The 26,181-nt window shown below is 44.5% G+C and overlaps 1 protein-coding gene across 4 annotated transcripts in view; it reads left to right on the top strand.

The window, feature by feature from the left end:
* Positions 1-26,181, top strand: part of Adarb2 (adenosine deaminase RNA specific B2 (inactive)) — a 479,503-nt gene that overhangs the window by 384,656 nt on the left and 68,666 nt on the right. For all 4 annotated transcript variants that reach the window (XM_078023135.1, XM_005320333.4, XM_040278723.2 and 1 more), the window contains one exon: positions 22,008-22,122. In XM_078023135.1, coding sequence (XP_077879261.1) covers positions 22,008-22,122 — 115 coding nt within the window. The remainder of the gene's footprint in view (positions 1-22,007; positions 22,123-26,181) is intronic.

The following is a 26,181-nucleotide window of genomic DNA, read 5'->3' as shown; positions in this document are numbered from 1 at the left end:
ACAATGGAACAATTATAACATTATGCATAATAAGTTTCTTTACACTTAAGAATTATTTATGTCTGAAATTTTCTGTTTAATGTTTTTGGACCAGATTGACCATGGGTTACTTAAACCATGGAAAACTAAAGCATAAATAAAAGGGAGCCCCTGTATTTCCAAATGAGGTCACATTTTGAGGTTCCAGATGGACTTAAATTTGGGGTGACACCACTCAGCCCAGTATACTTTGTTCATTGTTGTTTGTTTATGTAGGTATTTTGTATTGAAGGAAACAAAGACAAAAAAAATACACAAACAAAAATATTTGAGGGAACAAAGTAAGAAAAGAGAGTTACTGACAGACACTGTCCTAAGGGAGATGGAGGAAAAATAGAAATTCATTTGAGAATCTGAACTAAGACTCTTGCACATCACCGTGATAAGAACATGTTTCAAGAAGTTGCCAATCCAAGAGGGATACAATGTAAAAGGAGGAAATCTGACCCTGAACCATAGTTGCCAGCCTTCAGAGGCCAGCCTGTGCCAGTCCAAACCCAACCAAATGTCAAGACTCCTAAGTAACTTATAAATACTCATTGATTAAACCATTGAGTTTGGGATGGTTTGTTCCACAGCACGTACTTACTGATACATCACACACACACACATGTTTTACTACTAAGCTCTGTAATTAAGTTTTAAAGAAACTCCAGTTCTCCAACATTAGGTGACACTAGAAGATTATTTCTCTGGTGATAATATTCTTAAATAATAAATAAAACCATTGAACCTTATTTCATATATCAGACAGATAATTCAAAAAATCAAAAATATTTAATGACTCCCTCTTTACATACTCAGATATTTCTGATCTTAAACAAACCAAGATGCTAGAGACAGTAACATCCCATCAGTGTACTCACATGGAAAACAAAGACCCCAATGGCTCCGTGTCCCAGGCTTCTGCTGCCAGTGAAGCCTCTGCTTATAGTCACTCCATCCTCCCTGTTCACTCTGCTTTTCCTTCTCCCAAATTTCATGATATAAATATTGGGGATATTGTCCCAATCATTTTTTTAATAAAACTTTGATGGTCTCTCTGAACATTACCTACATGGCCTAAGAGGCCAGAAGTGCACATCAATTCAAGTCAACACATCCTGCTCCGGACAAATGCAGATACTCCCCTCGTAGCTTCCTATGTCAAATTGTCTCGCCTTTTTCAACATTTCATAGCACCTTGAAGGTCATTTCTTGTTTTTTCTTTTCCGATTTTTCTCACTCCCATGTCACACTCATGCTCCCAGCCCCCTGTCCACCAGCCAGTCAACATTTACAAATGTCACTGTGTCAAGCTCTGTGCTAAGCATTATGGCAAGATCCCAAACAGAAAGATACTGTCTTGGCCTTCCAGGGGTGTTGAAGCGTAAGTGACTAAAATGAGATGAACACACACAATGGAGACCTCCAAACTGTTCCCACTAGAAAGACTGTAAGCTACTCCAAAAAAGGCCAGCTCGTTACCTCCTTGCCAGCAACTCTCCACTCAGGCTACACATTGAAATCAGTGTTTAAAAACAAAGGTCCCCAGCCTCATCCCCAGGCATTCAGTGATCATGGGTCTAGGTTGGGGTCTTGGTGCTGGAATGTTTTTAAATCTCCCCAGGAGAATATAAAATGCAGCCAGGGCTGAGAGTCATTACCTTATGCTGTGGGTACACATGGTTGTTAGAGTTGGGGACAGCTGCCTGGGAATGGCTTCAGAATGGAGGTGTGTCTTAACTCAGTGAAGGGTAGGAGTTAGTTGGAATTCCATCAAAGATGTGATAATGAACTCAATAAAACTTTGAAGTTGGAAGTGAGAGAAAAGGAAAGCAAGAAAGCATAACCCAGTGGCTACCATCCCATGATGGGGTTGGCGCCATTACTTCAGGAGGAAGCTGAGTAAATCACCCAGAGGAGAAAAGAAACGTCAGTAAAACTCTCTTCCTGGTCATTAATAGGACATAGCTTGAAGAGGTTGCCATCTTCTTGGAGTCTCAGTTTCCCCAGCTGTAAAATAGAATGTGAGTGTGTTAATACTTCCTTCTCCAGATAAGCCAGAAGGACCCATCAGCTCTATTTGCAAATGATCTCATTCTGCTGGAATGTGCTGCTGTGAGCAGCAGAAATAAGGAATTATTAGTCATTCTGATAACAAATAAGAATAAGTGACAAATGATGTCACTTCTGCCAGGTCCTATTGCCATCTCAATTTTTCCAGGGTTTCTATTCTTACACACACTCTCCTGATGATAAATTTCCACACACCAGCCTCCAGTTGACATTAGAAACGGAATCACTCATAATAGAACTGCAAAAACATTCTGATGGAGGGATATGGCAAACACCCATCATCTTGGCCATAGTTCATCTTCAATAGTAGAAAAGTTAAATTCTCTCTTATCTTGGATGATCTATTTTTGCCCCCTTTGCACCTCCCACCAACCACTCAGTAGAATGCTCACTTCGGGCAGGTTTCCTGCCAAGCCAGCTCCGGGTTTTTCTTTGTTTGCACCTTTTCTCAGACAACACAGGCATCCACCCTCTCCATGCCCCCAACCCTTCCCAAACCGCAGATGCTGTCTTTTGTTTTGCATTTATGTTGCGAGAAAGACATTGCCCCACTGACACTCTGAGAAGCATCAGTGAGTAAAGTCTGTTATACAGGCTGCAAAGCCATCTGGACTTTCTGCTGAAAAGGTTGGACATGGTTTTAGGCAAGATTTTTATCACATCTGAGAGGGAAAAAGTCTTGAATGCATTACCATCTTCCAAGGTTGGTGTCAGATATTTTTTCCCCTTGTCAGTTGCAAAACAAAGCCAAAAAAAAAAAAATGACAAACAAAAGGAGTTGAGAATGAAGATACACATCTCCAGAGAAGCTTTGTCAAAGGTAGCAGAGTATAAACAAAAAATAAATTAGTTTTGGTTTTATCAGAAACTGGACAGACCTCCACTGGTATAATAGTTTGTCTGGCATTTCCAAGGAATGCCCTTAAAAATGAAAAAAAAAAATTGAGATGCTCACAACAAAGGCAGAGATTTGCTTGCTAAAACCTATTAAAAGATTTTTAAACACATAAGAAGAAAGAGAAGGAAAGGGGTGAAACAGACCACATAAAATTAAAACTGCTTGAAAATCTTTCAATCTTTCATATTCTCTCTCTCTCTCTCTCTCTCTCTCTCTCTCTCTCTCTCTCTCTCTCTCTCTCTCTGACATGCACTTTTCTGAAAGGGTTTCAGAGTAGAATGTTGGGTATCTTAGCAACATAAGGTTTTTTTTCTCCCAACCTATGGAAGAGAGGCATCAGTGGGTTCTGATATCAACAGTCTTCCCATAATTCTCCTTTGGAGAATAGGTGACAACTGGCCACTGGACCCTTAGTCTCTGGGTGACTTATTGTGCAGCCCTCTGGTTATAGACATTCTTGGCAATGAGCAATTGCTGTGGAACCTCAGACTGAGACCTGAGTGATCTTCTAGAAAGCACCATACCACCAGCCAACACTGCGTTGTGAACTGTGGAGTGGATACAGGACATAGCACGATTTCCTTGTGACAGATCTTGAGATGGATTCAAGACACTTATTATTCTTGACACGATATGGTGTGAACAAGACACCTAACTAATATATCTGGGGAAAAGTAATATCTGCATATGACAATTTTGGGAAGAAAGTATCTTAATCTTAGTGGACCTCGTAAGAAAGCGTTTTGTCTAGATAAGGGGGATAAATAGGCCTCACAGTACAGCAATGATTATTGATCCCATAAAGTAATTTGTGTCAATTTCCCTAAACATCTACTTCAACAAACACGTGTTTGTGTCTACTACTCTGTTCCTGTGTTCTGAGGGAGTTAAAAACATAGTGTTCCTTGTCCTCAAGGTGTGCTTAATTAATTTGGAATTCCCTTTTGAACAGATTAGAAAACACAGGACCAGTTACGTACATTAACATGAGAACTAAACTTGGCCACATTTCCTAAAGCACAGCACAGAAAAGCCCTTGGGTTTGGGAAGGAAGTAGCTCAGGACTGGCTGAAGTTACAAGGACAAGCCTAGGCAGGCCTGGCCAGGAAAGCACCAGAAGCAGAGATGGAGGAAACTGCTCCAGTTCTGAGTGGAGAAAAGGAGCACACTAAGACACCAAGGCCCTGGGCCTGCAGGTGGCTGGAGGGAAAGGCGCAAGGCCAGGGGAAGTCCGGGTCAGTGACGACAGATACGGGCGGGGCCTCCAATGTCAGCATGGGGGCCTCTGTTGCTGGGTCATTTCAGACCTGCTCCTTGGGAAGGGCACAGAAAGGTGATGTAAAGGAAGCCCTGGAGGTGGTTGATGGTGGAGGAAAGCAAAGGGGATGGAGGCCGAGGAGATGCGAGCAGAACCCAGAAGAATGTGTTGTTCATGTCCTGCTACAGATCCATTTCTGTTAGAAGATGGGTCCCAAGCGCTCACCCAGTTACCATGGCAACCCATCCTGATTATCTACCCCTTTGTGAGGCTGTGCAGAGAGTCTGGAATCCTACAGCTGGATCAGAGCCTCCCCTCTCTGGTTGGCATTGTGCTGCTTAAAATTCCTTAACTTGAGATTGAACTAATTACCCCTGAACTAGGTCCAGTCTCGGGCATGCCTGGGTACTTTGGATAGGACTCAGTTCATCTAAAAGAGACAAAATGTGGGCTAAAATGAAGGCAGGCCTGAAAAAGATGGGTGCTGGCCTGCTCCCAGTTGAAGTAAGGCAAGGGCTAAGAGATTGACAGGAGATGAATGAGTCATTGGGCTATGTGACCCCTGGTGTGTAAAGAAGACCACTGTGTCCATCTGCCAACAGGACACCCTATGGCAGCCTGTACTCAAATCCCAGTTGCCTAGCAGCAGAGAGGGACAAGGAGCAGGCCCTTTCACCAGCTGAAGCAGATGCAGACCACCCTCCTATCTCACGCAGTCAGGTACATACTCCAAGGAGCCCTTGAGAGTTCAGCTTTGTGAGAGGGACAGGAGCATCACCTCTGCAGAACCAGGAGGTGGTGGGGAATCTCAGGGTTTGAGGACTCCAGGCCTGTGCCCCTTTGCACAGTTTCACAGAGCAGTTTGCAGGACAGCTTTAGGGCCAAGAGAGAGCCTGGAAGACTTGGCAGCAACCATCAGAGCAAGGGGACTCCATCCTTCCTCCCTATTCCAAAGGACATTCATTAGTGCATATGACAAAGCCAGAAAACTGAAAGACCATGTGGGTCAGAAAACGCAACTCCTCTTTTATTGTAGAGAAAAGGCTCTTAAAAAGGAGATTCTAAACGCAATTCTGCTCAGGAGCCCAGGTGTCTTTGGCCAGAGCTGGCAACTCCTGAGGGGGGCTGTCCCACACAGCTTTCCTGCCAGAGACAAAGCCACACCCTGCAGACGGCAACACAGCACTGAGGCACAGGGAAAACTGACATGCCAGGCCCCTTAAAGCAGATATCACAAAGAAAGGTCATCAGGATTTAGAGGGCACCTTCCCTGCCCCCACTTGCAGGCCAGCTGGAAACAAACAGAAACCAAGCAAGTTCAAGTTCATGTAACATCTAACACTGCAGCGGCAGAGCTCTTCTTTCTGAGTGGTGTTGGTGAGATCAGCATCTCAGAGGAAGCTGGTGGCAGAGCAGGGAAGACACCCCGGTGGGCATCACATTCTCCGTGTGTAACAAAGAGGATGGGTAACTCACGGAGGGTCTGGGAGGTGCTTTCTGTGTCTGGCACCCACCCACCACAAGACACGCGCCAGGCTCCGCCCACACAGTCCTGGGTCCTCCCCCTCCGGCCCCTCCCCTGGCGGCTCCTAACACCAGGCACCATTCGCTCTGAAGGTTTCCCCCGTGCTTCGCCAGAATGCACCTCAAGGAGCCATCCTCCTGTCATGTATTTAAATTAAACAAATTTAAAATATCACCCTCTGAGATGGACTATGTCCACCATGTTTTTTGAGATACTTTTTTTTTTTCTAATCTTATAGAGTTTTGCGATCTATTCTGGCCCTTACTAAGTCCAGATGACTTCTCTCCAAGAGGGCATCAGATGTGTAAATGAGCAATTGAAAAAAAGACAGAACAGGGGTGGGCAGGGCTCCAAACAGCACAAGGGCGGTGGCTATCTTAGCATGAGCAGGGGCTCTAACCCACTGCATGCTTCACAGATGAGCAGCTGACTCCCAGGAAAGCTCAAGGCTGGCTCTGCCCGGGTTTTATTGGCGCCTCAGATGCATTGTTTGGAATTATTTCACCATTTTAATCTATTTCATTTCTCTCCAGAGGCTATTTTCAGGGAAAAGAAAGCAGATTAGGGGGCAGAGTAACGAGACAAAGAGGGCTGAGGGCCTCTCCTTGGTGGCAGTTGGAAGCCAGTAGAACATTGACGTCATGCTGCAGTTTTGCAAGACAAATATGAACATTCCCTGTTATTTAGCCAATAAGTGCAAAACTTCTCTTAAAGTTAACAAAAGCTGGAGAAGTAAATATGACTTTCTTTACGGAGCAGTGACTTTTCCCCTGGGAATCTTTTCCTCTAGATGCCTTGAAACAGTTCTTGTTTATGACTTCTTCGATCCAGATGAACGCAAACAGCCATGAATCAACTCCAAACCGAGGGCCTCATCTGTTACCATCTTCAAACGATCTCGCTAATGAGAATTTAAAGATTCTAATTAAAACCAGACTCAAAAAATGCCTTTCTGAGCTGATCAGAACGCACCAATTTAACAAAAACAGAAATATTACGTCTTCCCAATGTGGTTTTTAGTTCATTTTCTATGTTTTTCTAGGATTCCAATTTGAAAGTTGATTGTTAAAACAGAAACTACTATTAAAATATATAAACAGATTTGTGATCATCTAACATTGTAGGAAATTGTGAACCATTACCAATTGGTCAAAGGGAGATGGACAGATATCTTTACACACAACCTTCATCTTTCATTTATTCAAGATCTACTCAGGATCTTTTACCTTACACTTGTCTGAAATCCTCTTTTAGTAAAAAGTCCTTGAAAAGCATTTCTGATAGCCTAGTCAAGAGCCAGATGTTGGCGCTCAGACTTATACATCGGTATTTGAATTTTAACCCTCTCCCCCACACAAATCACTAACCCAACTCCAGTTAGTGGGCTGGCTTCTCTGTTGATTACCTCATCCATGTAACAGGGGTGCAAGTATGTGTCCCTCCTTCCCCGGGGCCTGGCAGCATCTGCAAGTATCAATGTCAGTGCCTCTGCCTCTTGCCAAGAGGAGGAATCTACACTGGGCTGCACTGCTTCTTAAGTAACCCATGAATTTCAGCTGCTCTCTGCCCTCCTCTCTCCGGTGCAGACGCTGCTGAGCTGAACAATGGCCCAACTCATTCACAAAAAAAAAAAAGCAGAGGGCAGAATCTATTTGTCAGACATAGTGTGGACAGGTCAGCTCCTGACATTGCAAAGACTTTGGTACCCATAAAGCATCAGCTACTCACATAACTATGCTCCCCTCTTTACTCCAAGCAGGTCCTTTAATTTTAAAACATAATTTTCTTCATTTTTCCCTACCCTTCCCAATTATGTAGAATTAAGACACACTAGCAATTCAAGAATGAAAGCACCTTAATGCCTATAAAATTGGAATTTTAAAATGCTACCAACCACCAGCCTATTCCATGTCAGTTCTAACCCAGCCTGTCATGGGGGCTGAAGGACCTCCTTGTTCCCTGGCCAAGAGTCCTCTCATCCATCAGAGGGCCCAGAGTGCATGGAACCACACATTACCATCCCCACAACAGGTGAGGATAGCTCAATCTCCCATCAAAAGGCCTGTTGTTGCCAGAGAGTGTTGTGTGTGGTGAGGCCTGCATTGACCATGGACAGAGAAGGGAGCCGGTGGTTAGCCCTGAGAGACACCGAGGATGGGAGTGAGGTCACCTATCACCAAAGTGGCATTGAGTAAGACATACTAAAGTCTCACTGTGAAGGCTCCTGGTTCTCCACCCAGGAAATGGAATCACCTGTCAGGAAGTCCCTGTCTGTCCAGCTCAGCAGCCCCTGGCCTGTGCTGGCTTCCTGCCCTTTGGCTTTTGTGGACATAGTCCCACCCTCCCCCACCGGCTTCCCCCTAGCTCCTTCAGATCCCTCCATGTGTACACAATAGCTGTAAACTTTGGTGTATGTAGAATCTTCTGAGCTTCGCCATCAGAAGCCTTGGTCCAGTCAACTGGGGCAGGGCTTCTGCAGATCCAGATTCAGGCAAGTAAATTCCTACTTCAGGTGGCCCTGAAGTAGGAATTTGCTTGCCTGTCTCAGGAAGTCAAGGGTCACTGGTCACTGGCCCCCTTAAACTTCTACAGAGGAGGTGGTCCTAAACCCCAAATTTGTGCAAGAGGCAGATTTGAAGTGTCTCACTTCTGCTCAACATGAATGTCCTTACATTCACGAGGCTACAGGCTCATTTTCTCTGTAAGTAGTACCTGGCCTCTCCCCAAATGTTCTCTCCACAGCATCTCTAAGGTGACACTCGTCAAGGGTCTGAGTGAGCTTGTGTGAATCCTGGAACCAAAACTCACCGCCTGTGTGCTCTTGATGAGGTATATTATTTTTCTTAGTCTCAGCTTGTTCATCTATAAAATAATACAGTCATTGCAACTATCTTAGGATCGTAATGGAGATTCACAGAAATCACACACACTGGTGGTAACTCAGAATAACACCTGATATACAATGAACTCTGAGAAATATCAGCTACCATTGATCACAAACTGTTTTGTGTTTCCTCTTCCATATCATAGGCCTTTTTATAGAGAGGACCTTGTCTTATTTATCTCTGTATTTCATTAGTGCTTGCTCAATAAACTTTGATTGATTCTTTTCCCCAGGGGACAAGTAGAGAGATGAAATAAAAGCAGAAACGCTTGAGAAATAATATCTCCACGATGGCTTCTCCTCAGGCCAGCTTGGAGACAGCGGCTTGTCCACAGGGACAGCTCTGACAAACACCTTGTCAGTTCCTTCTGACGTCCCTTCAGGGGAGGGCTCCAGAGGCAGCGTGCGCACATGGAAACCTCCCAGAGGCACAGTCACGTCTTGATCAGAACAAGCCCCGTGCATTTGCCAGACATTGTGCTTGCACGTGCTTATCCTCAGGCCTCCAGTCTGATGAGGATGATGAACACGTCAACAGTCACATAAGAATGTGACCTGAGCTAAAAAATCCAAAAGGAAGAAGTACCTAAGTCAGAAGAGAGTGTATCAGGGCACAAGTACTAACAGTGTGGGACAGCACAACTCCAAATAGCATTTATTTGATGCTTGAAGGTGTTGCTGCCTGAGATATTGGCTTCCAAGTTTTAAAAATAAATAAATCGTTTAAAGGCATTAAAAGAGCCAGCAAGGAGTTTAATTGATGAGCATTTCTTCACCAAAAATTTGATTGACATTTTCACTAAAAATGACTAACTGAACCAGTTGATATACATGCAATTTCCCCTGAAGTTTGTCTTTGAATCCAAAATATACCCAGCATCTGTGTCTGTGCGTGTGGAGTCAAAAGCCCAGAGCATGATTCAGCTCATTATTCAGGTTCTCCTGAAGTGAATGGCACTATGAGTGCAGTTGTCGGGGGAGAATCACATGGGCAACTGTATGGACAGACATTGTTAACCCAGCTGGGGTGGAGAGAGGATTCCAGTAAGCCACTTAACACAAATGTTTCAGGAAAGCTGTGCTGACCATGTGCCTTCTCAAAATCCCTGCCCATTTAGCCACTCCAACATGCCGCCTTTGAACAGCTCACTACTGAGAACACTTTGATTCCGCCAACGATGCCAATGAGTGTGGAGTATTTCTGTATTTTTTTCTAAGAACTTTACATTTGCACAAGGTTAGGCAATAATAATAACAACAGTTCATATCTGAATACTAGATGCTGAACACACAGTGCTTTGAACTAGACCCACTATCTCATTCAATCTTAAAATAATCCTGGTGATGTAGGCACGACTCCTGCTTCTGAGAGGAGGAAATTAAGGCATGACATCATATAACATTAAGAATTAGCTGATCCAGGATTTAAATCTGTATCAGTGTGATGTCAACGTGACCGTTTGAAATCCCCGGGCTGTATAAGCTCTCAGAGTATAGGAATGCCTAACCACATCAGTGTTGGTTACAGCGGCATGGAGTGAAGCACCAAAACTTAGCAGTTTACAGTAGCATCGTGAATTTTGCTTACAAACCATTAGGGGCAGGGATGGCTCATAACTGTTCCACATGGCATTACATGGGGCCATTCAGTGGGGGAACATGGGACCCACTCACATTTACTGGAAGGAGAGGTCAGTCCAGCTGTCATCAAGGAACTCAGCCTGCCTGGGGCTGGAACCTCAGCTCTTCGCCATGAGGCTTCTCTAAGGATTCCTGAGTGAACAAGACACCCATAGGTCACACTTTATGATGCCGTTCACAGGTCGCATTGCACCAGACACTCCCCACAGTCAATAAGGAGAGAGCACAGAGCCCACTGCTGGGTGGGAAGTGTGAATAGTCACTGGTGGGTTGAACCAGTAGGATGGAGATGCTGGTGATCCATCTATACTGTATTTTGCTCTGTGTTAAAATATAGTAGCTCCTAGCCTCAGAATCAGTGTATTTCCAGCCAGGATACTTCAAATAAGGACAGTCACACACACACAAAAAAAAAAAGACCTTGGAAAAGCAACATACAATCCTATGCTGTTACCTGTCAATCATGGTGCTATCAGTGCTTCTAAAACACATATTTTGTTGTGTCTTTTGGGAACATAGCATATTCTCCACCCTTTTTAAAAAATGCATTATCCAGAAACATTGTATGGTAATGCCATAGGCAGAGGTCTCTGCCATAATTCAGAATCTCAGACCCAGATGTCATTATTACCATGTGAAGAACCCAATGACGCAGAGTTGCTAATTGTCCCTTGGTGGTTGCACAGTTGGGAGAAGATGGTGGCAGAACTTACCGATTTCTAATTCCATACTGAGGGATTTCCTTCTATACCATGCCTATGATAAAAGGTTTTCACATCTCATGCCTTCATCCAAAGTTGTTATTGGTCTCTGGGTAATTTGAAATATAGATTAATTGAATAGTCAAGTCATTTGAATTATTTAATTGGACAGTGATTTTTGCCAGTCCCTGATCTTAAAATTAATGAGGATTTGTTGTGATTTTTAGCAAACAGGACTTGTTACCAAGTCAAAAAGACTGCCATTCCCACAGAAATACAAAGGAATACTAAGATGGAAGTCAGGGAAGATCATCTTCCATTTTCTCAGATTATCTATGAGGCTCTCTGGCTGGGTGATTTTTCTAGCAGCCTTTCTCCAGCCTAGAAGGCATGGATTGTTCCAGAGGGGGGACTAGTGTGTTGAACAGCGCTGAAGAGGTGCTCCATGTCCATGTGGCCATTTGGCCCTCACTTCCTCTGCTGTTTGCAAGCCCAAGTTCCCTCTCACCCGCCCCATCACCCCAATATGCTGCAAAACAGAGTTCAAGGAGAAACAGTGGAGAATGTGTTGCTATTGGTTTCCAGATTCAGTCTTACCCCACCCATATGCAAATCTAACCTTTTTGATATTTCAGCATGATAAACCCAAAGACAGGATTTCAACAGGAAAATATTTACTAAAGGCTTTCTCCCTTATAATCTATTGATTTTAATATCCCTACCACTATGGCTGAATGTCAATTTTACCCCGAGGACTGCTGTTGCAAATTTGAGCACATTTTATTTATTTATGCCATTCAAAATATTAGTATTAGCAATGCACAAAGTTTGAGTCTTGCAATGTTCCTATTTAAAGTTTATTTTTCTGATTTGAATAATGCCAGTAATTTGCCATGATAATCAGGGCCAACAGGCAACACAAAGCACAAGCGAACACAGCATTTTGTTTTATTCTTTGATGAAGTATGGTAACGCACAGCTCAGTAACTATGGAGCCAGTTCCCCACTTAACCTTTGGAATCGGAAGCACCTGATTATCACCATCATTTAACAAGATGCCAAATCATTTCTCCTATGACCATTTCTATTCCAAATGTCCAGCCTGTGCCAATTTGTGCATTAATAGCTTCCGTGCTGGTATCTCAGATCTCTGTTCTTCTGGGCTTCAAGGGTAGCTCAGGGCATCACCTCAAGATTCCACCACCACCACTACCCATCTCAAGACCAACATCTCTCCAGCCCTGTTAGAAGCCAGCTGCTCTGTCAGGTTTTACTGGGAGGTGTCTTTCCCAGCAGTATAAGCTCTGGCTGGGAGAACAAGAATGGCTGTGGAAGATACATCAGCCCCCCTGTGCTACCAGGGGACCCTTTAGCAGGCATTTCCCAAATTGCTAAATCACCAACAATAATGAGTACAGCTGGATGTCTCTCTTTTTCATATTTAACAAAGAATTTATGTTGCGAATGACTCTTCTGTTGATTATTCAGGCTTTTTTGAGCAGGTTTTAGAGTTTCCCTGTGGAGGGCTTTCTAAATTGCAAAGCGCCATCCTACCATCCTCTGTCCAGCCTCTCTCAGCCCCTCCCCTGCTCCCCTGTCCACTGCGGGAGACTGGGTTCTGGATGGCAGCCCATGTTACCCTGAGGTTGTCTAGAGGGGATCTCCTCTTGGGAGACTCTCTGCTCTTCCCCTCAGTGACTAGATGGGCTGGACCATGGAGGGTCCCCTTCGCTCAAGTACCAAAGCTCAGTTATGTAGACAGGCTTTACTTTTAATTTCTAAGGATTTATAGCATATTGTGAGATTTGTGTTCTGAGACCTTTAAGTGCAGCAAATAGTGTGTGTTAAGATTGGCAGCTACAACTCAGCACCCAGACCTCCACAACTCCATTTCTGCCTCAACTACTCATAGTTGCTTTCAAACTAGCCAAATGACCAAAGCTCCCCACGCTTTAGTTTCTGCATCCCTGAGAATGCAGTTGTTGGTGGAATAAAATGACCAACAGTCCCCAGCAGAGCTCTAGGAAAGTAAAGAGCCTGGAAAGAGCATTGTGCCCATGCACAGAGTGATGTATTACGCTCCCAGGCAGTGACTGTCCCACTATATTCCAAAGGAGACCACAAACTGCAGACTTCACAATGACTCAGGCCCCCATGAGATACCAGGGCATGTGGCCCCTTTCACACATAGCTCAGTTACACCATGGAGCAGGGTCCCTTGGTAAATAGCCCAGTTGACATCTGAGTTCCATGCAGGAAGAATAACTGCTTGGTTCTCTTGGGGAGTGGGTATCCCCTATAAGAGTATCTGGACCCGAGAAAGTTCCGTAGGGATTCATTAAAGATGAACCCCATGGCCTGGCATCTGGAGCTGTGCTCTGACCTGGTAGCCTGTCCCATCACTTTCTCATCATTTACTCTGCACAGATTCTCCCTTGGGCCAGATTGATCTACCCCTCGCCAGATCCCAGAAGCAGGCTTCCCACCTCTGCATTTCCTCAGATGATGGCTTCCCCTAAATTTTCCTGCTTCTCTTATTCCTGCAAATTTAGATTATATGACTCCTTTAAAGCCCAGGGAGCCTTCACTGACACCCCACCTCCAACCTCACCCAGAAGTGGCCTGTGTATATATCTACATAGATGCACAAATGAGCCGCACGGGACACGTGTGCCACCTCCACCTGCACATCGATCCACATGATCACTAACAAAAATAGATAATGGCAGTGCTAACATGAAGCAGTATTCAAGGATTAATTTTAAAAAAATTTGGAAAGTGTTGGGCAGGTAGTGAGCTTTCAGTGGCATTCACTGTAATTACCATTAACCAATGCAGTTCAATAAAATCATAAGCATTTATATTACATACATAGACATAAATAGGAAACAGGCAGAGAATCAGACAAGCTAAATCAAGAAAGAGTACAGGTCTTGCCAGGCATGGTACTGCACAACTGTAATCCCAGCGACTCAGGAGGCTGAGACAGGAGGATCACAAATTCAAAGCCAGCCTCAGCAACTTAGCCAGGCCCCAAGCAACTTACCAAGACCCTTCCTCAAATTTTTTTTAAATTAATTTTTTAAAGGGTTGGGAATGTGGCTCAGAGGTTAAGCACCCCTGGGTTCAATCCAAGGTTCAAGAAAAAAAATAAAAGAAAAAAAACAATGAAAGAGTACAGCTTCTAAATGCTATAGGAGTCTGGCGAAAAATGAACACCAAGATCTCAGACATCTGAGAAGCCTTTCTGGCCTTCCAACTTTGTAGAGAGAGCAGCGTAAGGTTGTTTGCCTACCTTGTATGAAGCAAGTGCAAAGTTCAAGTAGACTGACACAGTACACGTGGGTCACAAGCATCACATTGCTACTGCAGAGCCTCAGACATTGGTACTGAGTCAAAGGCTATTCAGAGACAGTACTGATTTCTTATAATATACAATGAGGTGTCTAGGTCCTCAATGTCAAGGGGAAGTGCCTTCCATTCATCTTGGAAGTAAAAATACAACATAACTTGGCCCATGTGCTCAGAAAATACTCTAGAAGTTAAGTGGTTTGGGCTGAATTTAACACATCTATCAATCCTATGAGATTGAATGAACTCCTTGCAGCTCCATAAGCACACCTTGAAATTTGAATTTATAAAATTAATCAGTCACAAGTTTGTTTCTGAGCATTTTAGCTCCTTCTACTGTAAACCAAGTGCCAGGTGGGGAAGAAAATCAGGTTATTGCAAGATCTGATTAGTTGGGTTTACAGTAACCAACACTGACTGTATATATTAAATCCCATGTGATTAAAGCATTACAAGCTCCCAATGTGAAATTAGACAAGTGAATATGCCTCTCTATATGAACTCCAATTTTCTGTCTCACTTCTAAACCCCGTGTAATCAAGAACAATGTCATTTACATACCCAAATTCAACTATGAAAAACTACATACAGCTGCAATCATGTATGTTATTTAATTAAAAGCCAATCACTTAAAATAGCTGCGCTGTGGAGACAGCAGGCAAGGGACGGGGCTTTCTTTAAAAAATAGGGTACAGAGCAGAAAACCTCCAGGGCTTGCTTTCTCTGGACCTTTCCAAAGCCATTTTTTTCCTCAAAAACTCCAGCAAGTCTATAAGAAGAAAACTTAGGATCACATAACAGATGTTCTTCTTCCTGATAGATAATGATTATTTACATTCTCTCCTCCTTCAGCTTTTAAAAACCAGCAAAACTAAGGGTCATAGTTCAATAAATAAAAATTCCCTAAAATTATCCCTCCAAAACCTGTTTTAATTGACCTCAGTTTATCAATAATATATGTGTGTGTTTGAACAAACACAAAGGTATTGTAGACCTCTGACCCACACATAGAAACCAAGCAGGGCTGGGCGTGGTGGGGTGCACCTGCAGTCCCAGCTATTCTGGAGGCTGAGGTGAGAGCATCACTTGAGCCCAGGAGTTTGGGGCCAGCCTGGGCAACAAAGCAAGACCTTAACTCTTAAAAAAAAAAATCAACCAGGTCCTGAAAGGATGGAGAGAGGAGCAGAACCTGAGGTAGATATTACACCTACCCAACCTATTCTGAGACCACTGCTCAGCAATAGTTAAGAATAAATTTGGAAGTAGATTATTAATGGAGTTGAGCTACCCCCCTCACCATGATCTTCATAAGGAAGTGAAGACCTATCATGTGGGAGCTCATAAGCCAGACTTGTGAAGGTGGTCATGGGAAGGAATACCAGCTAAATATCAAAAGAGATAAATCCTCACCAACCAACTAAAAACCTCTCTATATTTTAATTAGTTCACACCCAAAGTAAGAAAAGTTAAAGAAATCTTTGCCTTTTTTCTTAACATTCACCTTTCTAAAACATTAGTGGAAATATATGCTTAATATAAATGTCATGAACCCCTTGGGAAAAAAATGTTTCAAAATAATAAAGAGAAAAATATTATAGGGGAGGAGATTTTTTTAAATGTCTTCCTGGAGCCTGCCTGGGTTTGGAGGTCAGTCAACCAGCACCTTAGCACCAAGTAAGGAAGTAGTCAGGTTAAATGAGATCCTGAGGGTGGGCCCTGATCCAATAGTGTCAGTATCCTGATAAGAAAAGACATCAGAAAATGCGCTCTCTCTCTCTCTCTCTCTCTCTCTCTCTCTCTCTCTCTCTCTCTCTCTCTCTCTCCCTCTCCCTCCCTCCCTCTCTCTCTGCCTCTCTTTCTCTCTCTGTCTAGGGTATCATTGTTACCCAGGGGACATGAAGGGCAGCATCAAGGCAAAGGATTATTCTCAAGCCTTAAGACTGAATGGTACTGGCCCCACTAGGTCTTAGACTTGCTTAGGACAAACCACCTCCTTCTTTCTTGCCATTTCTCCCTTCTGGAATGTGAGTGTCTCTCCTGTGTCTGTCACGCCAGTGCATTTTGGAAGCACAGAACTTGTTTGCTTTCACAGGTTCACATCTAGAGGGAAATTTTGTCCCCAGATAAATCATACCTGGAGTCTCACCCATACCTGATATACAAGCTCTTTAGATGAAGTCTTAGGGCTTGAGACTTTAATGTCAATGCTGGGATAAGTTAAAACTTGTGAGACTGATGAAATGAATGTGTTTTGCCATGCAAGAAGAAAATGACTTGGAGAAAGGGGCAGAGTGGTACAGAATGGATGCTTGGGTCCCCCCAAATTCAAAATTCTATGCTGAGCCCTAATAGTCAATATGCTGTTTTTAGAGGTGAGACCTCTAAGGGAAGTAGCTATAGTTAAAGGAGATCATCAGAGTGGGTCTTTGTTGTCCTTAAAAGAAAAAACAGATACTGGTAAGCTTGCTCTTCTTTCTCTTGTCACATTCAAAAAAAGGAGGCTGTGGGAGCACACAGCAATGAGACCCATCTTGCCAACACCTTGATCTGGGGGTGTCAGCCTTTGGAACTGTGAGAAAATAAACTTCTGTTGTTTAAAGCCACACAATCTGCTTTAGAAAAAGACTATTAAAGTTGAGGGGCGGGGAGAAGATTGAGAATATGAATGAAAAACATTTTCCAGATTTTTTTCCCTAACATTTCTGCCCTTTAGACAGCCACTTCCTGTCTAAAGTTCACCTCTGATCATTTCTCGGGTTCACACACTCAGCCCTCTGTTCCAGTTTTGCACCCTGATTGGTGTCATCTGGGATCACACACAGTGCCAGGACGAGGCTGAGACAGTGCAACACCAAGGTGAGCCATGTCCCCAACCAGGAGTGCAATATTAAGTTGAGATTGTATCATTAAAAGCTGGAAATGGTTAGAAAACCATAGGAGACAAAATATTCATAAACCCCTGCATGGATGTTGCCAGTGCTGTAACCACAGTGGGCTGCAGAAGCTTGAGAGGACCTCCAAATGCTGGAAACAAAGAAACGTTTTCAGCGGAGAATAGGATTTTAGAGACAAATGGAGGGTGAGCTTGACTGATTTAGAAACAGGGTCTGGCATCAGTGGTGCACACAGATATGAGGAGGGCGAAATGCCCCACCCACCCTGGTGGGAAGCAGTCACACCAACTGGAGCTGTCCCTCCCAGGACCAAGTGTGCAGCATGCAGCACCCAGCACCGTGGTCATACAGCTGGCAGCTGCGTCCCAGGCCCCCTGGAGACAGCTGGGTTGGGAGACACTCACCAGCAAAGTCACCACGCTGTTTTGCTCAGTTTGAGGCTGTCTCTGCTCGCCAGAGGTCCTTGTCACTCTCTGAAGAGCACAGCCCACCTGAAGTCCCATTGGCCTATGTGCTTTACCAAGTGGAGTGAGCCAAAAAGCCCTCATCTGTGGAAATGCTGAAATCCAAAAGGAAATGTGATTTGTTCTGCTTCAGCATTTCCTCAAATGATGCCATTAGAGAATGGCTGTGGCTCAGGGCTAATTAGTTCAGAATGGGTGCAAAGCATCCTGGGATACAGATCTGGAGGGTGTCCAGGGACCATGGGGCCTCTGTGTGCAGCGTGGCCCTTCTCAGGATGACGGTGCACATTCAGTCATGTTTCGTTAGCAGTGGTACTGAAGCACTTGAGGGGTCTGCAGAGAGTCCCACTTTTCCTCAGTGCGATCTAGTCACCATGTCAGCATGAAGAGTCTGAGTCAAGTCTGTTGGGTTTAAGCTCTGTGTCTGCCACATTCGGGCCATGTGATTTGGTTCCATTGCTTCATTGATTTAAAAGGACAATATCAGTGCCTCCCTTGTGAGGATTAAATGGGACAATGCATATGTAGGACCCAGCACCATGCTTGGCACATGGAAGTCTCTGCTATTGCTCTTTGGTTATTTCCCCATCTCTAAAGGAAGCAGAGCCGTCCTTAGGTTTCCAGAGCACAGCCAGTTAATGCATACTCTCTGACATTTCTTGGTGGTTTGGGGACAGCTTATTCTGAGAGCCTTAGGGAGCCCTATCCAGCAGACACACAGTATTGTTGGGCATTCGCATCACCCTTGGACATGGAGAAACTTGATTTTATGAAGAATAATTGAAAGCACCATTTAGAATATCTCAGTAGAACACACAATGCACGGGAATCAGTTGCCCAGCACAGTGAGATATTTTAGAAGAAAAAGGTATAACTTTGCCCTTGAAATTTAAAATCTTGGGGAGTGGAGATTAACATACATGAACAATTTGAAATTGATTCCAGAGGGTAAAAGGACAACGGATAGGCTCACCCTCCGCCCACACGATGCATCCCAACCACCTACAGGAAGTCATTCCCCACAGTTGAAGCTCAGGTGCTTCTGCCAGTAAAACAGCTGATGGATTTCTTTCAATTGTTGTCGTGCTACCGAGCTGTTCAGAGAGACGGCACAACTCATTCTTTTACCTGAGAAGTAGAAGTTTGCAGAAAGAAATGTAATAAATCCCTCTCTTCTTTCAAATTTCATCTCAAACATTAGCTTTAGACAAAGATTCTCTGGACCCCTTTGATGAGATGGGAGCCCCTACACCTTCCTGCCTGAGCCCCACCTGCAAGTGACTATAGAGACAGGTGCTTCCGGCCCAGGGACCAGCCCCACCCAGCTTCCCAGACCCAGCCCAGACCTCAAACCCCAAAGCCTTAGAGAACACAGGACTCCATCCATCTCCAGGGACCAGGCCAGGGCTGTCTTACTGAATCTGGACCCAGAAATATTTTCTCCCTCCAGCAACACCTAGCAGTCCTGAAAGGGTAGAGATGGGGACCCCACGCCCACCACAGGCCACATGTGATAGGGGCTACTGTTATCTCTTTGTTATTCATTTGGATACGGGGCTGAGCAGCTGATTTTCAAATGCCAAGGTGATAGCTGAGGGCTTTGGGATTCTCACTCTGAGAGCTTCACTCCCCCTGGAGGTAGGAACTCTATAGTTCCTGTCCCTTGGCCACCCCTCCCCAAGCCCAAACTTGGCTCCAAGTTCTCAAGAGGTGCAGGTGGTGTTAGATGACCTCCACTCGAAGAGTTCTGATTTGTTGTCAGACCCTGTCTTTAGATGGGAGGCCCCTTCTTGATGAGGCCCAGGGACTGTTATGAGGCTCTTGTCTACTGACTGGCCCTGTGGACATTAATCCATGACCACAACGCTGTGATCTGGACACCCAGGGAAATCAGATCAACACTTTCCTATTCTCACTCAAATTAAGAATTAGGCTCCTCCAAACCAAGAAGTGGAAATTAACCAAATTCATGCCTCTGTGGAAAATGGCCTCTCTTTTACAGTATGAAGTCGAAGGACAAGTTGCAGGGGGCTGAATGGCAGCCCCCAAAAGACACATCAGATCTGATGACGGTGACCGTATTTGGAAAATAGGTCTTTGCAGGTGTAACCAGGTTAAGAATTTTGAGATGGGCTCATCCTGGATTACCCAGGTGGGTCCTAAGTGCTTTGATTAGTGTATTTATAAGAAATAGGAAAGGAAAAGACACACACCCAGGGAAGAAGATCACATGAAGACCAGCAGAAATTGGACAATGTAGCCCAAAGCCCAGGAATTCCCGGAGCCACCAGAAGCTGGAAGAGACAGGAGGGATCCTGCCCTGTTGCTTCGGGAAGGAGTGGGCCCTACTGACCTAATCTTGGGTTTCAGCCTCCAGAGCTGTGAGAGCATAAATCCCTGTTGTCCAGATTTTCCCAGCAGCTCCAGGACCCAGCACACAGGGTATGTGGGGAACATAGACTGTCCTCTCTGGACCTCAGTTTCCAGGACATAAAAGGATAACCTAAAGCAACCTCCAAGCCTCTACAATTCCATGTCTCTGTGGCTTCACACCAAATAGCCTGGGTGGGAGGAGCAGCCAGGGAGACCTCAAGTACACAGTGGTGCCCAAAGAGCCAGGGCTTGCTCTCTTTCCTCTCCTCCCAGCATCACACACAATTGTGTGGCATCTGTCCTACATAGGGTTTCCATATTTACTTAAGGTGCATTTGAAAAGCAACAAGCACTCACCAGCACAGCTACAGTAGTTCAGGGAAAGGCCCAGGAATCCCAGAGGCTGCATCCAGAAGAGACAGCACTGGCCCTCCCTCTCTGCTGCCCACCTTTACTGCCCACTGAGGACTTGGGAGGGGAAGAAGCATCAGATTATTTTTGCAGCAGGTGGTAGCACTATTTTCACATGGATATGTTTTATTGCATAAAAATTGGATTTTAAAAAACTCTCTATCTCTCTTATCTTTTTATATCAGAAATCTGTTTATATCTGCTTTCATGCCTTCTTGTACAATATCAAAATGTACCTTTTGAAAATATGAAAACCCTGTCATCCCCCAAAATGAACTGCTTACCCACCTTATGGATACACTGATGGTTTGATTTGGCTACATAATGGTTTTGTCAATGCAGCAAAGACTGAGGGAAAATACACAATAAAAGTAATAGTTACAAGCATCATTTTTAGCACCTGCCAAGTGTGCAGCACTGAGCTAAGCATTTAGGGAGAACCAATTCATTCACTCCTCACAAAAACACTATCAGATGGAAATAAAAAACAGGGCTCAGGGGTTTTGAATGACTTGCCCAAGCTCAGAGGTTACAGAACCAAGACTCCTAGCAGGTTTCCCTAGTCCAAGGCCTGTGACAATCACGCCACTCATGTTGTCCCTAGTGACAAGTCATGGAGCCTCACATTTAGGCAAAGGTGATGTTTTAATCACAGGACCTGGAGGGGTTGGAGGAAGGATGACCACAAAGCCATGCTTTCTGGGCTCTGCAGCTTTGTTGCCATACATACACTTCTTTTACAGAGATATGGAGTGGCTTTAGGACAGCTCAATAGGGGAGATTCCAGCTTGGTGTGCACACTTCTGTATGTGCATTTGTGTGTGTGTGTTTGTGCGTATCCATCTATGTGCATACATGCATGTACCAGTATCTGCATGTGCACACACGTGTACATGCATTGTGTATTATGACTGCATGCATGAATTTGTGTGTATACACGTTTTGTGTATATGCACATGCTCTGTGCAATGTGTGGTCTGTGTGTTCGTGCGGACATTTGCAGGAAGGTGAGAAAAGACCTTGGCACGTGAGCTATAGAGTTGTTCAGCCTGGAGAGTACCTTGAGATGTGCCCACTAGTTAAAAATTGGTTCTGTGATACTGAGAAGAAAGTAGTGGCCAGTTGTCCAACATGTGCAAATCCTCCCTCCCCTATCAGGATGCTTTCAATCAATGTCTACCTGGAAGACTCTTGGGAACCTACTGCTCTGGGGCAGGAGAGGGAAGAAGGAATTGAGCACCAAACCCATGCTGAGGTCTCTTGACCAGGCACAAGTCTGGATTTTTGCCATGGGTGACACTGGGGGTTAATTACAATCAACTCTTTCCTAAGGCCATTGGGCAAAGCCATACAGACAGCAGTCACATGCATGTGATAGCAGGAGGTGCTCTATGAGGGGCACCCTGGATGCCTACATGGGGACGAGGCTGAGAAGGAGAGGACACAGAGCAGTTGTTCACCCACTGCTTCTGCTCACCTGTCAAAGAGCCCTGGTGCTTGTGTCTTTCAGGAATTCGCCGACTCTGTGTCCCAGCTGGTCACGCAGAAGTTCCGTGAGCTGACGGTTGGCCTAACGTCTGTGCATGCCCGCCACAAAGCACTAGCAGGCATCGTCATGACCAAAGGTAACCACCTCTTCCTCTCCCTGTGGAGATTTTCTTCTCCAAAGAAAGGAGTGTTCAAGTTTACCTGACTGGGGGGCCAGCAGATTCTCTGTACCCACAGGGATATGGCAAGAAAGACAATACAGAACCCAGAAATCAGGGGCCAGCACTTACCAGAAGCACCCTACAAGCAGTGGTGGCACAACTCGCCTGCCAGGGCCCATCTGCATGAGCTCCTGTCAGTCCCATAGACAAGCTGTCAAGGCCTTGGCTGATCTGTCCCATTAGGCATGTCCCCATTTTCAAGAATGATGCTGTATTTGTAAAAGCTGGAGTCTGAGGCCAGACCAGGCCACCAAAAAAAGTCACCTGAAGCTGATAGGTAAGGAGTTGGTCCATCCCTATCAGTCCCAACGTGCCCACGACCAGGAGCTGATGCTTCCCCGTGTGCGGATCACGTGTGTCACCATAGGTCTTGGCTTCAGGGCAAGGAGATGGAGCCCCACTTGGACAAGTGAGGTGGAGGTGACCTTTCAGAAGGATGTCAATTGTCAAAGTGTCTGTTTCCCACGGCTTTGGCATCTATGGGCCTGTCCGAATGCAGACTCCATGCATCAGTCCTTGGTGGGCGAATAGAGGAAGGGAAAGGAGGGGACATAAGAGGACACCGCAGAGGCAGGAAACCAAGAGGGGACATAGTAGGACAAAGGGGGACATTAGGGAATAAGGGACACAGAAAAGACACAAAGGGCTATGGAGGAGACAAAGAGTAACACAGATGGGACATAGAGGGACATAAGGAGGACACAGAGAGAACACAGGGGAAGGGGACACAGGGAAACAGAGACCAAAAACAGGGATCACAGAGGATATGGGGGAGCAGAGAGAAGATATGGGGGAGATTCAGGGAGAGACACAGGGACCGGGAGGCAGAGGGGACATAGGAGGATGCAGAAGACACAGAGGGACACAGGGTGATACATGGGGACACAGTACACAGGGGACCCCAGAGGACACAGGGGAACATGGGAAGACATGGAGGGATACACAGAGACACAGGATCACAAGGCAGAGATCTGCCCTCTTGCTGGGGTATAAACCAGCTCATGAATTTCCTCCTTTCTGTCCAGTCTCCAACCCAAACTGATCCCAGGGATGGAATTCGATTCTAAAAAACAAGACTGACCTGTCCAGGGAGGTCAGCTCTTTAATAAGGTCAGGAAAAATTAATCAGATTTGTGGAAATGTCAAATTACTAACCTATAGTAATTAACCAGCTGGTTATTCAAATTAACTATTTTTATTTCCAAAGTTTTGCATGAGTTCTAATGGCCTGCTAAAAAACAATTTTGGGTCATTCAACACTCACACATGACCCTGCAGCACAGGCAGAAGCCAGGATTGAAAAGAACATCAATCTGCCCGTGTCCAAAGATATGCAAAGTCAGTTTTAAAAATAAGATGACTGGGCTGGGGACGTGGCTCAAGCGGTAGCGCGCTTGCCTCGCATACAAAAGGCACCGGGTTCAATCCTCAGCACCACATAAGAATAAATAAGTGAAATAAAGGCATGCTGTCCATCTACAACTAAAAAATAAATATTTTTTTAAAAATCAGATGACTAGCATGTGTTTCCTGTCATTCTAGACCCCCATGGGGCCTCTCCAATGAGGGAGAACATTGGAGCAGGAGCAGAGCGGTCAGGACCCCGTCTTAGCCGTGGCACAGGGCATGTTATTTATTTAGCCTTTCCAGTTCAGGCCTCTTAGTAAAATGGAACAGCAAAGCTTCCTCCCAGTGTCACTTGTTCAGAAAGACAAAGTGTACAAAATGTTCAAAAGGTGAACATTACTTTGTAAATTCAGTGCACTGGTCTAAGCCAAAACTGTTCCGTTTTGTCAATGATAGCATTGTATGTGGTGACATTCACACCACCCAGAAAATTTCATTTTCTTTTTTCTTACTGGGAAAAAATAAATAAATAAATATATATATATATCTTTTACCTGTTTGCCAAGTCACATAGTCCCTGAATCATAGAATCATAGTGTCTGTGGATGGGACCCACTTCTGTCCCTGACTACTCCCTCAGGAACCTCTGCCCCTAGGACCTGTGACATCTGCTTCTAGTATAGACCTACCGTCTTCTTCAATATCCTTCTTCTCTTCTGTTTCTTTTTTTTTCCTTGTATCAGTGCACCCTTGGGAGTAGAGGGGGGCAGTCCTTTTAAAAAATAAATAGGAGATGAATTTGAGGAATAATCACATACCTCAAGATACTTTGAACTGGTTCTCATACTACCTTAATAGTTGCTCTATGTGAGAAATTTTAAGCTCAAAATTATTTTCTCTCAGTATTTCGAAGTGTTTTTTTTCCCATTATCTCTTATCTAATAAATATGTTGAGAAACATTACAGATCTGACTGACATTCTCTTTGCAGGGACCAGCACCCACCTTGGCCCAAGGAAGGAAAGGTCTTTTTTTAAAACTTGGATATTTTGTAATTTCCTAAGAATACGTGTGGGTGTGAGCCTTTTGCCTTCCCTGACATATTTAAGCTGCTTGTGTATTTTTTTTCTTGTATCAGTTCTTTGACGAATTCATTCCGTCATGCACATTTTTGTTGAATTTTCAATATCTGAACTAATCATCTATCTTTTCCCTTTTTTACTTTCCATCTCTTTGGTCTTTTGTTTTTTTGCAGATTTCTTAATTTATCATAAAGATCTTCCACTGTACCCCCTGATTTTTGCAGTCTATTTTTTTATTCAAGACTCTCCTTAATCTCAGGGTCCTTCTTTTTCAAGGATTACTCTTCTTGTTTTGTAGATGTGATGTCTTCATGCATTTCTCTGGGGAGACTCGCCAGCAAACGTCTAAGTTCTCTTCTGTCCCCTGATTGGTGTGACTCCTCTGGGACCCATGGCTCTCTTTGTTATCTTCAGTCTTGCTCTTTTATCCTGCTTATGGTTTTTGTCTGAATATTTGCACTTGTGAATAAAATATCCTATCAATGGTCCTAGACCCCAGGCACAAGTGTCCTCTGCCCTTGTGCAGGTTGACCAAGTTTCCCCGCAGGCCTGGCCACATGAAAAGACTAGCTGGCTCTCCAGCTCCGGTCAGCTGCTGCCCCCTCAAGCTGGGTGAGCAGGAGAAAGCCTCTTGTCACCAAATGAGGAATGTTCTGCTCTGTGAGACAATCCTTCCATCAGGTCTCCTCACTTTTCTCAGGCAGTTCCTTCCATTCCTTAACCATGAGATTCTTCATTTCTCGTCCTAAGAGAAAGCTTCAATTCTCAGGTGTCCTCTCCAAGGAGCATGGAGATTTGGCCAGTGGGGGCCACCATTTACTAAAGCATCATTCAATACATCCCCCTTTCGGGTCTGCACTTGCTCCTGGCTTGTGGACCCGTGGACTCCAAGCCTGAAGCTCCCTAGGTTCAGTCTCAGAGATGGAGCTTCCTCCTCCCGGCAGCTGATATTTGGAGCTATTCTCTTCATTTCAGCCTCTGCAAACTCTCACCATTTTACAGTTTCTAGGAGACTCTGGGAAGCTCTCCAGCCATCTCCTTATCACACCATATTTCAGATTTTTTCCCATTTGGGGATGTTTCATTTCAATCGGTTCCATAAAGGGAGAAGAAAACACAGTTGTTTTTCACACTCTTGCACTGACGCTGAACAGCATAGTGGGCTCCGCAGTCAAGGAACAGCTTTGTGAAGAAAGTCCAGTATTTCCGTGAGAAAGTGGTTCTTGAAGGAGTTATTGATGGTGGTGACTTTATTTAATATGCACATTTATCATTGTGATAGCATTTTCACACACGTCAATCAATTTGATTGACACAACCCTGGGAAGTGGGAAAAATAGGGCTTTTTGCTGTCACTTTGAAGAACTATAGACAATAAAAACAAGAGGCTAAGTAACTTTCCTAAAGTCCTAACAGTAGGAGGAAGGGCAGAACTAAGATGTGGGTTGTGGAGTCCTGATCCTTTGTGGCCTCTGATCCCCTTTAGACACATACATCAGGATCTGGGGGTAACAATACATGTTCTTTATGTGTAAAATTATTTTTCC

The sequence above is a fragment of the Ictidomys tridecemlineatus genome, chromosome 10 (assembly GCF_052094955.1).
Source record: "Ictidomys tridecemlineatus isolate mIctTri1 chromosome 10, mIctTri1.hap1, whole genome shotgun sequence".
NCBI lineage: Eukaryota > Metazoa > Chordata > Mammalia > Rodentia > Sciuridae > Ictidomys > Ictidomys tridecemlineatus.
The sequence above is the reverse complement of the archived record's forward strand: the minus strand, read 5'-3'. Positions and strand labels throughout refer to the sequence as shown.